The following is a 17039-nucleotide window of genomic DNA, read 5'->3' on the forward strand; positions in this document are numbered from 1 at the left end:
GGCTACCAGTCTTGCAAATATAACGGGCTCCGAATTCATTGAGACTATCTACAAGACGCCAATACGTCAATGCTTCGAATCACAACAATGCTGCTCAGCGACATCCTTTGACAAGTCAGACAGGATATAATAATACTTAGTGCTCCTCTTCTCCTGTGTTTGTATAAAGTATATTGGCGAATACTTTTCTCGCGTGGTGTTTCAGATGTGAGAAGGAAGCTACATAACTAAGTAATCCCTCAGGTAGGTAGTTATCTCCGCTACGCCTAAATCAATTAATGCATGGACGAAGCATGTTAACGGAGCTATGGCGCTTCTGGAGCTGTATAGACCAGAATAATCCTATGGGCCTCCTCGACTTACTGCTTCTTTGCAGTAAGAAACGCGATAACTAGTGATGGCCTACTTGTTTCAAGGTCCTAGATAACTGGCTGTGTACATCGAATAATGCCCATTTCTGCAAGCCCCCATCAAGATGTCAGGGCAAGCAGTAGAGATCAAGCGTTCGCCTATAGTAGCTTGTGTTCGTCGACTAATAGAAATAATGGCCGAGTTGCGCCCTATATATAAAGGAGGCATATACTTCAATGGTTCATATGAAGAAAGCGGAGCTTCGCAGTGGTTACCGAGTTCCCTCCCAACATAACATGAAATAGTATTATAACTATTGCGCCAAATGTACTGGATACAGTGTTGTGGCGGTTTATCAGACGGAAATACTCGATAGATAAATGGGTCTTCGAAAGAATGACTACAGCCGAGAGACCCTACAAAATCGGCGTATTCGATCGCTTAACCGTCCGAGTTCCTACACTAGGTGGAAATTACGAGACATGGATGAAACAGAAGGATCTATCCCCGGCATGAATTACTAGTTGCTGAATACAAAAGAGAAAGATATCTGAATATTTGACACATGCTTTTTAACCAGGGGGCAGAGTGCTAGCGTCGACAACGTCAGCGGCCTCCTTCTCGACCTCCTCGTTGGGATCCGAAAGAGGGGAACGAGGCAAGGCCATCAGACCCGTTCTCGTAGATTCCAGGATACCGAAGGGGGCGATCAGCTTGAGGAAGGAGTCGATACGAGAGGGTTTGGCGGAACTGGTCTAATGTTAGTTGTTTCCATCTGAATGAAGGGGGATAGATGCACTTACACCTCAACGATACAGTTGTTGTTGCTGATATCAAGCACCTTACCGCCGAACTGATGTGTCAGACGAGTGATAGCGTCGAGATGCTCGTGCTTGTGTCGCAGAGCCTGACTAGGGGGAAGGTGACGCGGGTGGAAATCAGAAGTGTCATCAAGAGATCCCGCAACCTTCTGCTGCTCGCGCCTCTGAGCCTCGCCCTCTGGAGCAGGGCGAGAACTGCCGTCCTCGGGAGTAGTGATTTCGCGGTGATGCTGCAGCAGCTCCTCGAAGACCTCGGGGCCTAGAATGCTGACCTTGGCCAAAAGCAGTTCACGCTGCACGAGAGCGGCATTGGTGTAGTCGAGCACAGCCCACACAGGAACGAGGTCATCCAGCTGGCGACGAGCCTGTTCAACAACGCCGTCGAGGCCTTGGAGAACGATGGTCATGCGCGAGAGGTCCTCCACCTCCGTGTTGCAGACCACCAGACTGTCAATGTTAAAGCCTCTGGCAGCCAGAATTCCGGAGATGCGAGAGAGCACACCGGGCTCATTCTGAACCAGGCAGTTCAGGATATGGCGCTTGGGAGGGTTCGTCGGAGGAAGAGGTGTCTCGTACAGGATGGACGACACAGCAGCGGGGGCATCCCACTGGGGTGACGAGTCCTGAACCGGAAGCGGGAGAGGAGCACGACGGTGCAGGGCCTTGTATGCAAGTGCAGACGTCGAGCTGGAAGAAGACCTGATGGATGTGAAGCGCGGCAGGGCGGCAGCGGTCTTCGACGTGGCCGCGGAGGTCGCTGTCAAAGACGAAGACGCTGAGGACAGCGTCCAAGCGCGCCGGAAAGCCATTTTCCGTAGCTGGCCTGTGACGGGAGACAGGCAGACAGCAAGCGCAGATCCTCTGATCCTCTCCCGTCAATGAGGAATGGGAACCGGGGAAAGAAGGTGAGGATCTTTGGAGGAGAAAGAGACGAGATATGATTCTTTTCGAGTCAGCCGTCCGACGTCGGCTTGACTCACGCGTAAGTCCGATACCGGTAAATTACCGCTAGTCTCTGTTGGGACAGGTCCAGTGGGCGCAACAATTGGCCATGATCGTTTTGCGTATCGAGATCTGGTATTGCTCGTACTAGCGTCTCTCGCCGCCTTGGCCGGCCACTAAACATGGACTTTGAACTTCCTCTCACGCTTCTTGGTATGCGACTTTTTTGATATAATCACGGCAGCTCTGGTTCTGCCCCCACGATCAGATAATCCGACTATATTTCATCGCCCTCTTCCTCTCCCGTTACCTTCCGCTCATTGAAGACGTCATGGCTGATGAGGAGCGCCGGACGAAGCGCTCCCGCTTCGATCAAACGGAGCCTGAACCACGACGATCCAGATTTGACCGCCGTTCGCGATCGCCCTCAGCGCGACAATCTGAATCTACTCGGACTAGAAGCCCTCTGAGCCGGGAACCGCGCAGTCCTGCCGCGGAGGACAAGAAGGATCCCGCAGCAGCAGCAGGTAGGCCGGCGTTGCCCCTCCAGGATGTTGCCTGTCATGAAAACTAACATTTCCGCGATCCAGCTGCGGCGGCCGCCAAAATCAACGCGCAGTTGCAAGCAAAGAAGGGAATTCAGCATGTCGATGTCCCTCCAATCCGATCTGTGAGCGAGAATGGTCATCGGCCTGCGAGGGATGTAGCTAACATACAGGAGACCGCGAGCCCGGTCGGTCAATCAGCCTCGCCGTCTGGCAGTCAGAGTGCGGGCAAGCTCAACGATGAGATCTATATTGCGGACGGAGATTATATCAAGGATATCGAGGTCAACGATCTGCGCAACCGCTATACGCTGACAAAAGGCTCTACGCAGAAGATGGTAAATAGTTCCTGTTATATCCGCTGATATTCCCAGGCATTTGGCGCAAGGTGGCCAATGGGCCGCGCCTACTAACCTCTTTCTCGCGTTATTCCCCCCCATACTTTTGTCATGACTGTGCCAGAAGCTTACCCAAACATAACCATAGCATCTCACATCCCCTCTTTTGCATCTGCTGACCTCGGCTGCGTGACATTTAGATCAAGGAAGAAACTGGCGCCGGTACGCCTCACTCCATACATTTTATATATCAACTTTGAAGGGATAGAAGCTCATCAGGTTTTTTTTTAAAGATGTCACCACCAGAGGCAGTTATTACCCGGATAAGAGCATGGCCACAGCTGCCGTATGTTTCCCTCGACGCTTGAACAATCTGATTGTGGATGTTAATTGAAGCGCATACAGAACCCGCCGCTCTATCTGCACGTCACGAGTACTAGCAAGGAAGGCTTGGAAAAAGCCGTTGCCAAGATCGAGGAGCTTATGAAACAGGAGTTGCCCAATCTGGTCGATGAACGACGCTTCCGCCGTCGAGAGCCAGAGAACTTTGAGCGTGACGAGTTTGGTCGAGTATGAGATGCGTATATAACCGTCTTCCGGGTTAAGAGGCTAACTTTCCCAGCGCAAATGGCCCGAAGAACGCATTCCTATCGACCTCGAGCCCATCCCAGGATTTAACCTTCGTGCACAGGTTGTTGGTCAGGGCGGCGCTTATGTCAAGCATATCCAGCAGAAGACCCGTTGCAAGGTCCAGATCAAGGGTCGTGGCTCGGGATTCACTGAGGTCAGCACCGGTAGAGAAAGCGATGAGCCCATGTACCTGCACGTGGCGTACGTAGACCCATTCCAGTGACTGCTTTCTTATACTAACCTTTGGCGCAGAGGACCTGATCCCAACGACGTTAAAGCGGCCAAGGAGCTTTGTGAGGATCTATTGGCCAATGTGAGAGAACAGTATCAGCGCTTCAAGGAGAACCCTCCTCAGCATAGATACGGTGGCTATGAACATCGCGGCGACCGTCACCACTCCTATGGCGGCGGCTATGGAGGAGGATATGGCAGCCAGTCGCACCATGCTTCTCCGCCTGCTTCTGCCAGTCCGACGGGTGCTGCTGCCCCTGGCACGCCTGCCGCTCCTGGCGCTTCTAGTGCTGCCGACTACGCTGCTCAATACGCCCAGTACTATGGTGGTGCTGATCCGTATGCTGCCTACGGGGGATACCAGAACTATCTTGCCTATTACCAGTACTACCAGCAGGCTGCTCAGCAACAGCAACAGCAATCTCAAAGCCCACCACCCCCTCCTCCGTCTAGTGAAGCTCCTCCGCCACCTCCACCTCCTGGTGCTGGCTCGCCGCCCCCGCCTCCTGGGGGAAGTGGTTATAATGCCGTATGTACCCCCTAAAATTGTGAAAATGATGCGTCGACTAACTCGTGATAGGTTCCGCCACCTCCTGGTTTGTAAACGATCAGTCGATCGTACTCGCCCATAGATCTGGAAAACTTGGAAATCCATTCCCCAGTACGTTATCCGGTTCATCACTAGGGTTATATGACAAGGTTATCTTGGTACTTAATGCCACCCACGTCTCGTACCACAGCCTTATCTGAACGACTATCTTGAAGTGCAATTAATCGACAGACCTTTTACGAGATGCGTCTTTCAGGTATAGCGCCTGGCGCAGGTGCCCGGTGTTCGAGCCGATACTCGAGTCTGATTTTGTAATTTTTCCGCGCTTTCGTCGATTTTAATGGTACCCAAAAATCCCTGTCTTTGTGTTTACTGATAGTAAAGAAACAAAAACCTGCCTCTGTGGCATTCGCACAACTGTAATGCTCTTCGTTTTATAATCTGTCGCTTCCGCAAAATGAAGAAATCTATCAGCTTTGGTAAGCACCTGTATTCGATACTTGCTATTTAGTAGTGTTGATGACAGCTGCAGTTCGACAATCAGGCTTCGCCTTCTCTCACTCAACTGTCCTCCGCTACAGAGTGTTCTCCTGACACGTATCTTCCTAGATGGCATCCGGTGCGTATTATTCGTAAGTCAGGTCGCTCTTGAGTAGTTGGTGAGGCGTTCCACGGAAGACAATACTGTCGTTTGACATTGCGGAATATGCCCGCTGGCTTTGTTTATTCTACCCGGGCAAAACAAAGGTATCTACCACTAGTGCTTGCGACCTAACACTGAAGGAAAATATTCCAATAGCTAAGGTTCCCACCATTGGAGGGAGCGTGCGCTCCACCGTTCTAGAACAGCCAAGGCTATGATTGACCTGGATCCAACAACCACGGAAAACGTGCAGGACTTATAAGCTCCAGAGCTGTTATCTCGGGCAGTGTCCGATATCAGTCTTTTTATCTCATGGTGTCGGTAACCAAAGCACGAGATTGACAGGTCCATGTGGTATTCTGCATCCAATTATTTGATAGAAATGACGCGATCCTGCGCTTACCTTCGAAACAGCTGTTGGCCGAAAGTGGAGCCTTATGGTGTGATCATAGCAGCGCAAGATAGACCAGGACTGTAGGTTGAAGTAGTTCATAAGAAGATGCGATGTTCGCGACGCGGTGTCGTAGTTGTGTTGTAAGTGCCATACTCGATCCATGGTGATACTCAATAGATCCCTGGTCGCGCAGAACCTCATTTCCCAGATATAGATATGTCTGGAGAGAGTCTGGTTCCATTACCCCAAGGGGCGGGGTATGGGGTAGTTGTTGGTGTTGGTCTTGCTTTTGGTATCGGAATGGTTGGCGTCAATAAGTTTCTGGAGAAGTTTCTACTTGAAAAGTCGGATCATACTGAAATGTAAGATTCCCCGTCTAGATCAATGTGTTATATGCTTCGATTAGGAACCGCAGTTTGGAATTGATGCTCATGCGGTTTTGCAGGTTCATGGTCGCCAATCGTAGCGTTGGTACTGGGCTAACAGCTTCCGCTGTTATATCCTCATGGATGTGGGCGTATGTCTTCAGAGCTCCTGTCTAATGACGTGCTACTAAAATAATATACAACGCACAAAGTACAGCCATTATCTGGACAGCTGCCCAGGGTTACCTCTACGGAATCGCAGCGCCATTCTGGTACGCCGCTGGCGTTTCTATACAGATTGCTTTGATGACAGTGCTTGCCATCCACGCTAAAGTCAAGGTCCCGTATGTTATCCCTTTCTTCGTCTTCGAAAACAAGAAAAGGAAAAAAAAAAGCAGATGCTTGAGAACTGCCAAGTCTATGTTCAAGCAATTGACAGCTGGGTCAACCACTAGGAACGGCCACACTGTTTTGGAGATTGTCAGACTCAGATATGGGACCCCGGCCCATGTCATTTACATCTTCCTATGTTTCGTCACCAATTTACTTTCAGTAACGTCTATGATCCTGGGAGCTGCTGGAGTTATTACCGCATTGACTGGCATGCACATTGTTGCGTCGACCTTTCTTCTGCCTCTTGGAGTCGTGGTGTATACAGTATCAGGAGGATTGAAGGCGACTTTCCTAACTGATTATGTGTGAGTGCTTCGTCAAATATCTTGTTAGGGACTGACTTTTGGAGAAGAGTGGGACACTGACTATATTATAATGTTCCAGCCACACGCTCATAGTAATGGTCATACTCTGCTTTTTGACCGTCAAAACGTTCACAAATCCAGCCATTACCGATTTGAGTTCCTTCTACGATATCCTGGTTGCTGCGGATAAGACTCGTAACATAGAAGGGAACTATCAAGGCTCGATACTTTCATTCAAGTCCAAGAGCTCGATTATATTTGGACTTGTCCACTCTTTTGGAGATTTCGCTTTGGTCATTATGGACACCAGTTTCTGGCAGAAGGGTATGTTTGAATGGAGATGTTTTCGACAGCAGCCAGTCTCCTAACTAATTAATAGGCTTTGCTGCCGACACCGCTGCTACCATGGTAGGCATCGAAGGAAATGTTATGTTAGCCAAAAATTCTGTGACTAACGCCTTCTAGCCAGGATACATGCTTGGAGGAATATCTTATTTCGCCGTTCCTTGGGCTGTAAGTATCACGAAAGTAGCATCTTTTTTCTAGTCTACATAAGCTTACGTATTATCCTCCATTCAGGTTGGTACTACAGCCGGTCTAGCAGCGATCGGGCTTGAAAACACTCCCATCTTCCCAACTTATCCAAGAGTTCGTTACTCCGAAACAGGATAATTTGCCAATACATCACTCACATTTTCCAGAAAATGACTACCAGCGAGATCAACGCCGGATACGTCCTTCCTTACACCGTCATGGCCATCGCCGGAAAAGGAGGTGCATTTTCACTGCTCTTAGTGGTCTTCATGTGTGTAACGAGTACAACTTCTGCCGAACTGATAGCTGTCTCGAGCATATTCTCGTTCGACGTCTATCGAACATACATCAACCCCAAAGCTCATGATAAGCAAGTAATTCGCGTGTCTCATTGGTCGGTTATCGCATTCGGAATCTTTGCTTCGGCCTTCGCTACAGCGTTGCATTACGGCGGTATCGACCTGAATTGGATGGGATATTTCCTAGCAACGATCATCTGTCCGGGAATGTTTCCATTGGCGTTTACGATTCTCTGGAAGCAACAGTCTGCTGCAGCTGCGACAATTGCCCCTATCCTAGGTTTGGTGAGTGACTCTCATCGTTCTGTATGCGTATCTAAAGATGGAGTCTGACTTAGAACCCCAAGGCGAGCGGCATCGCAGTATGGCTCGGGACAGCATACGCTTACGCTGGTGAATTGACCGTCATGTCGACTGAAGCTCAACTGCCGTGTTTATGGGGAGCGCTCACATCCACATTTTCCTCTGCTATCTACTCGGTGATCATCACATATATCAAAGTACAGTACATACATATCAAACCCACCATCCCCCTCTCTATCCACGCAAATACACAACACCACCTTTCATAATGACTACCTACTAACGCACACGCTTCCCACCAGCCTCAAAACTTCGACTGGCGCGTCTTCCTCCTTCTCAACGAAGTAAAAGACTCCTACTCGGAAGATTCTTCCAGCACCGGACCCGAAGCTACGAACCCTATCGCAGACACGCAGGATCTGGACAGCGTCCAGCATCCGTACCCACCGGAAGAACTGAACCGAATGAAACGCGCTGGTATCATCGCGAGCGTTTTCAGCGTCATCGTAGGTCTAGTCACGTGGGTTGTGTGGCCGTTGCCATTGTATAGGGATTATATCTTTACGAAGTCGGTGAGTTTGGTCATCTTCTTTCTCTTCTCATGTATCTCTTTTCTTTTTGTCTGATTAAAATTATAGTTCTTCTCTGGTTGGACGGTTGTTTCGGAAATATGGCTCTTCTTCTGCCTGCTCGTTGCGTCTGTTTATCCCATCGTTGATGGAAGGGATGTTCTGCTGAAAGCGGCAAGGCTCGCGTGGCAGAGTATTACAGCGAAAGGGGAGGGTCAGTATCAACCTGAGGAGAGAAAAGGAGCTCATGATCAGTCTTCATCGAGTGGTGTTGACGATGAAAGGAACGAGAAGGTGCCTGCGGGGGTGGAGGACAAGTCGAAAAACATAGATGTAGTCTCTGTTTCATAAGGGTTGAGAGAGTATGAGGTTCTCGATATACCCACAACATCTAACGGGTTGTTTATAGAATATGGGGTATCGTTCAAAGATAGAATAGAGCGTGAAGCTCCTTTCTCAAGGGTTCTGCTTTGTGGATATGTTTAGAAATGAAATATGATGAGAATAAGTACATTATTCCGCCCGTGAGTGTTCCTTGCGCCATTTAATAGAAACATATGTTCAGTCAACCATAGCACTAATCCCGTATAACGACCAATCAAATTGATCATTTCGTCCCTAAAAAATCGTAGATATCCACAGAGGTTGAGAAAGGCCAAGGCATAACCACCATATGCGGATAAAGTTCATCGGTCATATCTTGCAGCAGCAGAACGCTCGGCCTAGCAAAAATCCGGAAACATCATTTCGAACAGCTGTTGTGGAAGAGCGCCTGTGTGTTCGAAGTCCTCCATATCCGTCAACATTTTCTGTTTCCTCCTCGTCACGGATTGAGCGCCCTCTTTGCAGAAATCGCAGGCGAAGTCGCACGGGGAAGTGGGAAAGGAGCCGTTTTGCCCTGCCTGCGTTGAGTTGTATTCCCGCGGAACTTGCGAGCCCATCATTTCGAGGTCCAGGTCCCCGGAGTACTCTTTGATGATTTCGTGTCTGCAGCGTGTCGTCGTCTCGCAGTACCGGACGACTTTTTTGAAACTATCTATTCGAGCTCGGTGGCTTTTGACCTTAGTGCTCGTAAGGCCATCTTTGGTCTTGTTCGAGATAGCATTCTTGAAGTCCCGTTTCATAAGTTCATAGGCCCGGTCACGCTGTAGAATACCATAATAGACCAGGGACATAGCAGCACGTCCATCGCGACCTGCACGGCCAGATTCTTGGACGAAGCCTTCGAAACTCCGTGGTGTGTTCCAGTGGACCACAAAGCGAACGTGAGGATTGTCGATTCCCATACCGAAAGCGTTCGTAGCAACAATGATCGAGAAGGCAGTATCATCATCATCCGCTGCGTCAACAGGTCCGTTGGATGTCCACATTGCCTGGATGCGCGACCTTTCTGCGGCTTGGAGGCCAGCATGGTAGGCCACGGCGTGGATGCGGTTACCTGAGGACGACAGTGCCTTTGCGAGACTTTCGCAGATAGAGCGATACGGGGCATATACTATACCGGACATTGGCTTGAGTTTCTTACCAGGAGTCTTCGGCTTAGCAGTATCATCTCCAGAATCCGTGGACATCCTGGCTTCTCGCCGGCGCTGTATAGAATTTAGCCACGCTAGGAGATCGTCCAGCTGAGACTTTGCCGTGCAGATCTCGTCGTTTTCACTATCCGCAAAGTACCTGACCTCATAATGGATATTAGGGCGTGCTGACGGCGTGTTAAATGTCCTCAGAGTAGCCGGGTCCAAACCGAGTAGATTGATAATGTCGGTACGGACACGCGGCGTAGCTGTGGCTGTAAGTGCACTTATAGGAACCGGAGGATTGACCAATGCCCGCCTGAACCATGATAGTTCTTTATATGCGGGACGAAAGTCGTGGCCCCATTCGCTGATACAGTGCGCTTCGTCAACAGCGATGCGTTTCAGCTCTCCTTGCGCGTGCATGGTTTTGAGAGTCCGTCTAAACGTCTCCGTCAGGCAAAGCTCAGGCGTCACATAGAGGAGACGAATTATCGGATGCCCGGAGAGAAGATCATCCACGATATTTCTCCTCTCGGATAAAGGAGTAGTCGAGTTTATTGTTGACACCGCTACTCCAAGTGTCTGAAGTGCTGAAACTTGGTCCATCTGCGCAGTAGAAATTAAGAGTAATTCTTCAGAAGACCTAAATGAAGTCATTTCGTACTTACCATCAACGCAAGAAGCGGAGATACAACAACCGTGACTGCACCTGATATTAACGTCATGTTATCGAGAGATAAGATGCATGCACTACACAACTTACCGCCATGATTGATGACAGCAGGCAACTGAAAACACAAACTTTTGCCGAATGACGTTGCAGCTTGTAAGAAAATATCATGGCCTTCAACAGCAGCAAGTATAACCTCTCGTTGCAGAGGCCTTGACTATCTATATCAGCACAAAAAAGGCCGCTGGAATCGGGGACGCGGAGTTGAACTACCGGAACGAGGTTTTACCAAAGACTCGCCGTAGGGTGAATTCGAGATCCACCTTTTGGCGTTCGAATGTACGCTCTAGCATTTCCGCATTGCTTCTTTTGAACCTGCGATCTTGAATGTCTATTCGATAAGAACTGATGTCGACTTTGATAGCTCGGATAGGCAACGCGCTGCACGACATGGGACACGCGATGTCACGTGATACATGGTAGATTGCTGATCTGAGCAGGAAATAACGACGACGCATCTTGATGAATTGCTGGAATCATAGATGAACCGCATAAGTTTCGGGATATAGAGCCTTTACTTGAAATGTGTGGGTTTCATTTCCATGCCTGTGATGCTGTGCTTTTATCCGCTCGTGCCAGATGATTTTGATTAATTTAGTCTATCGCCAGTTTGATAACGATCACATGGGATTTCGCGAGTTAATATACATAAAATGCCAACAGATATAGTACGAAGATATAGACTCCTAGCTATATGGCGTATACAACAGATCTATGCAATTACACCAGGCTGAGCAGAGATCCTACTGCAGTCAGCGCCAAGAACCTTTAGACAATTGCCTCTCCAGTTCGTCTTTAATGGCCATAACATCGACGGCCTTTCGCTTCTTAGGCTGCCAGATCCGTTCGAGCCGTAGCCAAACATTCATGACAGCATAAGGCCCACTGCAAGCGCCGAAAGCGCGCAAAATGGCCAATATAACTCTGCGTCCAAGGAAAACACCGTTCTCAATTCGCTTCTCCAGTTCTCCCAATTCCTTTTCGACTCCAGCCTGCCTTGGATTCTTCAGCATCTCTTCAGCTTCATCCTCGTCAGCGTCTTCTTCAGTCTCATCAGTCCCATAATGGTCTTCCTCGCCAAGAGCGTCTTCTTTGCTTTGCTTCTTGGAGTTCATCTCACGGAAAGGCAATGGTGCATAAAGTTCGTTGGGGGTATTCTTCAAAAGCTTCTCTCTCATTTCTTCTTCCATGCTATTGCTCAACGGGTTTTCCCACAATAGTTTGTCACGTCGCAACGTAGTCCGGTCAATGACACTCATTCTAGTTTCGTACAGGAGACGGAGGTAGGATTTCCAGACGTCTTGTAGTCTCTCAGCTGACCACTGTCTTCTCTTCCGGCCGAATCGAGCAAAACCCTCGAAGAGAAATAGATATACCATAGCACGGGGAGGGACATCGAAGGTGCGCTCCATATCTTTGAGAACAGACATGAATGCGAACAAGTTTCCCGTCTGTGAGGCATGATACGAGAGAAAGATGTGAAAAGTTCTCGTATCCGGAGCCATTGATAGGGAGGCCTGTAGCAGACGATGCTCCTCAGGAAGTTCATCTCTGAGGGACGTTGACAAATTCAGCGTCCTGCGCAACTCCTTCATCCTTTTCCGGTAAGTCGGCATATCAGATGTGAGAGTCGGGTGGTGTGGCAGACGCTGGTTGCCAGCCTGAAGCTCCTTTTCTAATTTCTTCTGTGCCTCCATCATGCGATCGTATAGTTGCTCGGCCGTGCCAGGTTCCCCAGCCCTAAGGAAAGAGACAATGAGACAGTTCAGGACCACGGTATCAACTATTTCCCCGGACTTGATGAAGTCATCGAACGCCTGGCGGATGCCTTCCACGTCTCGAAGGAATCCGTGGTAGTAGATCTTAGAGACTTTCAAGGACCGCCTGAATGGAATACCACGTGTTTTCATCTCCTCCATCAGACGATCTGCGACCGTATACTGACCAGCTTTAATGGCTATGTCGAAAAGGGTGCTGAAGACAACATTATCCGACTCTATACCCGCAACTCGTTCCATCTGATGCCAGATGCCAATTGCCCTCCGCAGGTCCCTTTTGAACACTCGACCGGATGCACGTCCTGCGAAATGGATAGCGCTGGTCCAAAGCGCCCTAGAAACGGGAAGTCCAGCTGCATTCATATCTTCTATGAGGGCAAGGTAACGACGAGCATCTATCCATCGCCGATCTGGAGGATCTGCAAAGCGGCGTAGCAAGAAACCGCGCGAGCGCTTGGAAAGGTAGGCCACGCCCGGTGAGGGAATCTCCCTATATAGTCTGAAAATATACTGAGTCGACTTAGTTTCGTCCCATAATGCAGCAACGAACCGCTCAACTGCTGGGTTTTCAATCATATCTCGAGATGTGTCCTTTTTGCCCATCTTGGGACTGGCGGCAGAGGTTGAGGTATAAGACTCATTCGAGGAACTCTTCTCAGATCGAGCACGCTGTTGATCATGGGAATTGATCCCTGCTGTCTTCCCATATGCTTCCGGAATTGATTCTGTACGTATAGTGTCCGGTCTCGATATCTCCTCGTCCGAAGGTATCTCTGTTGGAGCAGCAGGTGTTCCCGATAGACTTGGGTCATCGACCATTGAAATTTCATCACGTATCAGGACATCTCGTTTCCCGATAGCAGGTAAAGGTGCGGTTGGTGTAGAGTCCTCCACATCTCCATTTTGTTTGTTCTCAGTGTCTTCTTCAGGATGCTGCCTTTCTGAATCGGCAGCTTCTCTGTATCCATCATCAGGTCCAATAGTCCAAGGACGTCGTTCAGTGTCATCGTTTTGGCTTGGTGCGGCTTGAGTCGAAAACATTCTCGTTGTTTTCAGACCTCGTCGAGCCAAGTAATCGGCCGGAGATCTCGAATAATTCAGGCCTCTCGCAAGCGATAAACGTCTGTGTCTCGTTGTACTCTTCCTACGCCAATCCGGCGTTCTATCGTCCAAACCGGGTTTTGATATTGGCGCTAGGCCCCTCCCGCGAGGAGAATGTTCGCGACAGAATCCTGCTATCACCAGCGACGTGACAAAGATGTCCGCTATCGACGCGACAGAGGGTCGGGGGCCTCGAGAGCGGAGTCTTCTGACAGAGGTACTGCAGGCATGCGATTCAGTATGCGGCATTGAAGGCGTTCTCAGAGAGGAAGGACAGTCCAGGCCCTGCCTGGGTATCACGCCGATGCCCGTCGAGCTTGCGGAGCTGTTGAGACGAGGCATGAGACTGACATCGTGGCATTGGGTCAGCCATGCATGTCCAACGTCGAGATTACCCAGCTCCAGAGATTCCAGTATTCTGCCTCCGGTACAGTAGTTGAGAACAACTGGAGCCGTTGTGACGATTGAGTTTGCGAGGACTTTCACATCAAAGGTGGCCGCTCCACGAAATTATGTCTGGGGTTTTGCAGGTCTGCGTCGCGCGGAGCCTGGTCTTGGGCCAATCGGAGCCGCGGATTTGCGATCCTCTTTTTCACGACAAACTGCGCGGCTGATGCTTCGAGTCCTCTCCGACCATCGTCGTCTCCAAGAACTCGACCAACGCATATAGCTCCCCTTTTCTCAACACCGGGCAGCAGGGTTCCGGCTTTTTCTAGGAGTTATCTTCGACTACAGTCGCATTTCGCAAACGACGGGATAAGGCCTGCGGCCTTCCTCTCTTGGTCCGCCATGGGCAAGTACAACCTTACAGCTCTTCGGGTTCGACAGACCGCTCTCAACCAGAAAGCCGCCGGAAAGATCTCAAAGCTTCCGCAATGGGTGGATGTTGTGGGTGATATTCCGCCAGCTCAGGTGCTGGTCCGTAACCAGCCGCTACAACATCAATTGGTGCGACAACGCGTGAAGACCTTGCCCGGAACTTCGAAGCCACAGGTTGTCTTTGAGGTTCAGGAAAAGCGAGTAAAGCCGAAAAAGCCTAGTCGCATGTTCTCGCCGTTGGAGATCAAGTATGAAGAGGATCAGCTGCGAAAGGAGTTCTTCCGGGACCACCCCTGGGAGCTGGCGAGACCGAGAGTCCTCATCGAGAGCTCTGGCAAGGACTTCGAGAAATACGACTGGAGCCGGCTGCAGCAGCCCGGGAAGAGATTGGATGGTGAGAGGTTCGTGATTCCCCTCAAGCTTTTTCAGTGGACTCTCTATCCCGGAATTGCGTCGGTGATGCTAACATTGACCGCTCTCCAGTGTTGTCCAGCGTCAGCTTTACCTTCTGAACAACGTTCCCGATATGACGAAGAGCCGCGCATATGATATTGCACGACGAGAATTCTACCAACTCCGTCTCCGTGAAGACATCGAGCGACGAGTGGCAGCGGAGGAAGCAGAAGCCACTGGCGCAGAATTCGGTCCCACCAAGTTGGAGGTTGGTATGGAACTGGAGAACCAGGAATATGAGCGCTGGAAGGCGTGGGCGAAGACGGAGGCGCAAGTGCAGGATCAGCGCGCCGCAGCCTTCGTCGGTGCAGATGCCACTGGTTCTGACGACTCTATCGGTGAACCGGCTGTCGATGGAAAGACTCAAGTTGCATAATAGAGCGGCTGTATTCTTTCTACCTGATCTTTCTTTCTTTTTTCAACGGCCCTTCCGAGAACTATGATTGACATCCGTGTCCATGTATATTACTGTCTTTGTGTGTCAAATCGAATGATATGGTCTTTGGCTCGGGACAAATCAATATAATCGAAACCTCTACAATTGATTACGGAGTCACGTTCTTATATGCACTATGGGGCTCGAAGGAAAGAAACCATGTTGACAGCGAGCTTGCGGAGGTCAAAGTTGAGTTGACCGGGGAAATGCAGGCAGGTGGTGTCACAGTTTCTGATATCACACAATTAGACCTGCCTGGTGGAAATAATCCCAGTTCATGCCCGTGACGACGAAGCTCGCATACAATTCAGGCCCGCGTAACTTTGAAAATATTCAAACGGCGGTAGGAGCTATTATGAGACATAACGCGCTTACGAAATACTTCTTTTTGCCCCTCCTTATTTGTCTCATATTCGCCGGATGGTTACATTCTAATACACCATGTCAATGTGGCCGAGTGGTTAAGGCGTGCGACTCGAACCCTATATTCTGATACGTGAGAAATGGCATAGGCCCGCCTGCATAGTTAAATGCTGTTGCTGACGATATTCTTTTCTTTTTTTTTTTTTATTGATTTATTCTACCGCCCCTTTCCAACAATGACCCTCTTAATTGGCTGAATAGAGACTGACGTACCAGCGGCATATGTCATAGAATCCGTCTAAAAACTAGCATGCTTTTGACAATGGGAAACAACTTTACATCGGAATCTCAACATCCACATGGGGTGGGTTATTGCCTGAGCTAGAAGCGGATAGAGTCTATTAAGAGTCTACACAGTCGCGAAGTCTTCCAGAGATGCGGGGCATTTCATGGGGATATCTTCACTGTACACGGAGATCCTGCAAGTGCAGAAAGAGGTAGAGCGACCTGTGGTCTCCATTAGTCTCTCTCATTGGTCTTCCAGGAGGTCCTCAAGACGTTTCACAGCGGCAAATGAAACAGAACAGTTTTGGAGCTGGAGGGGCAGACCACCCTAGTATGACAGCGGTCCGTCAGATCAAGTACAGTACGGAGCGTCTGCATTACGGATAATGCAGAGCAGCGAACTCCAACTGTGAAGAACATTCAGGAAGAGTCATTTAATATTGTATAAGAGAGCACATCTCCTTGGACCTCCTCGACATCCCAATAACCATCTCATCACGTGCCAACCCTAAGCGGTTCCTGCCAAGCCTTCTGCCGTCCAATCAGCAGCGCGCCGCGTAGCGGCCGTTTTGCGTTCCTGAGGCAGAGCAAGTCGTGACATCCAGGCCCATCATCGGACTTATCCCATCCCTAACTGATCGTCCCCGTCCCCAGATTCCCGCTATCGAACGTTTGGTGCTAAAGGAATCGACCATCGTTAGCAAGCGGCAGATGGTGCATCACGTCTGATACAGACGGCGCTGGCAACCCTCGAGTCCTGGCCTTCAGCCACTCGCGCCCAACGTTATCCCGAGTCCTAACTGCAGTAGGGCGACACCTCACACGCTCCACCTCCAACGTCCATTCCTCGGAGAGTCATACCCATAAGCTCAAAAGCATTCCTCTCTTCAAGAACCTTCGAGTCGAAAACCTTCTGTTGTTGCAAGGACCACCGCTTATCTCGTCGACACTCCCCTTGGTCGCTTTGAGGCCAAACGCGGACCATTTCCCCGTTCGAAAGCGACACGGTCAACCGCGGCGGGATGCATTGAGCAGCACTGAGAACCCGTGCTTTATCGGCTTGTTTTCTCGAAAGCTACTGTTCCACTACAAACATCCTATATACGCAGAATCGATGGCATCTCCGTTTATAATCGTCTAAAGTCGCTGCTTAACGTCTCCGGTGATCATATCGCAGACTATGCAGTATATTGTGCCTGGTCGACTCTACAGGACAAGCTCTGGGAACCTGAGGAATATACGGAAGGTTTTATATTGAATTGAGGGAAGGAATACGGTACTCGAGAGGAGTCGCCTGGTAGATCGCCCATCATGCTTACCGCTATACCCCATACGGATGATATG

General features: G+C 49.8%; 6 protein-coding genes across 6 annotated transcripts; 3 read left to right on the forward strand and 3 right to left on the reverse strand.

The window, feature by feature from the left end:
- Positions 1–671: 671 nt before the first annotated feature.
- On the reverse strand, positions 672–2142 carry C8Q69DRAFT_455322 (putative mitochondrial acetolactate synthase small subunit). The gene is made up of 2 exons (XM_028629767.1): positions 1155–2142; positions 672–1101 (listed from the first exon to the last, which is right to left on the reverse strand). The coding sequence occupies exons 1-2, from the start codon at positions 1979–1981 to the stop codon at positions 924–926; spliced, it is 1005 nt and encodes a 334-aa protein (XP_028487048.1). The 5' UTR covers positions 1982–2142; the 3' UTR covers positions 672–923.
- A 154-nt stretch (positions 2143–2296) lies between these two features.
- On the forward strand, positions 2297–4808 carry C8Q69DRAFT_135106 (hypothetical protein). Its single transcript, XM_028625353.1, has 9 exons — positions 2297–2641; positions 2705–2784; positions 2836–2997; positions 3198–3219; positions 3291–3343; positions 3403–3567; positions 3620–3828; positions 3880–4387; positions 4439–4808. Exons 1-9 carry the CDS (start codon positions 2446–2448, stop codon positions 4460–4462), a joined length of 1419 nt encoding a protein of 472 aa, XP_028487049.1. The 5' UTR covers positions 2297–2445; the 3' UTR covers positions 4463–4808.
- A 724-nt stretch (positions 4809–5532) lies between these two features.
- C8Q69DRAFT_135128 (putative urea active transporter) lies at positions 5533–8655 on the forward strand. Its single transcript, XM_028625354.1, has 12 exons — positions 5533–5807; positions 5891–5962; positions 6023–6154; positions 6266–6508; positions 6588–6832; positions 6888–6916; positions 6974–7021; positions 7088–7156; positions 7210–7626; positions 7689–7841; positions 7947–8216; positions 8283–8655. Exons 1-12 carry the CDS (start codon positions 5662–5664, stop codon positions 8562–8564), a joined length of 2106 nt encoding a protein of 701 aa, XP_028487050.1. The 5' UTR covers positions 5533–5661; the 3' UTR covers positions 8565–8655.
- C8Q69DRAFT_455354 (putative RecQ family helicase RecQ) lies at positions 8645–10948 on the reverse strand. Its single transcript, XM_028629768.1, has 4 exons — positions 10674–10948; positions 10494–10612; positions 10399–10433; positions 8645–10336 (listed from the first exon to the last, which is right to left on the reverse strand). The coding sequence occupies exons 1-4, from the start codon at positions 10916–10918 to the stop codon at positions 8936–8938; spliced, it is 1800 nt and encodes a 599-aa protein (XP_028487051.1). The 5' UTR covers positions 10919–10948; the 3' UTR covers positions 8645–8935.
- Positions 10949–10996: 48 nt separating this feature from the next.
- On the reverse strand, positions 10997–13836 carry C8Q69DRAFT_455356 (pentatricopeptide repeat protein). Its single transcript, XM_028629769.1, has one exon. The coding sequence runs from the start codon at positions 13679–13681 to the stop codon at positions 11213–11215; it is 2469 nt and encodes an 822-aa protein (XP_028487052.1). The 5' UTR covers positions 13682–13836; the 3' UTR covers positions 10997–11212.
- Positions 13837–13889: 53 nt separating this feature from the next.
- Positions 13890–15156, forward strand: C8Q69DRAFT_135240 (37S ribosomal protein S25, mitochondrial). The gene is made up of 2 exons (XM_028625355.1): positions 13890–14559; positions 14642–15156. The coding sequence occupies exons 1-2, from the start codon at positions 14129–14131 to the stop codon at positions 14985–14987; spliced, it is 777 nt and encodes a 258-aa protein (XP_028487053.1). The 5' UTR covers positions 13890–14128; the 3' UTR covers positions 14988–15156.
- The last annotated feature ends 1883 nt before the right edge of the window (positions 15157–17039 follow it).

This window comes from Paecilomyces variotii (genome assembly GCF_004022145.1).
Source record: "Paecilomyces variotii strain CBS 101075 chromosome Unknown C8Q69scaffold_2, whole genome shotgun sequence".
NCBI classification, from domain to species: domain Eukaryota; kingdom Fungi; phylum Ascomycota; class Eurotiomycetes; order Eurotiales; family Thermoascaceae; genus Paecilomyces; species Paecilomyces variotii.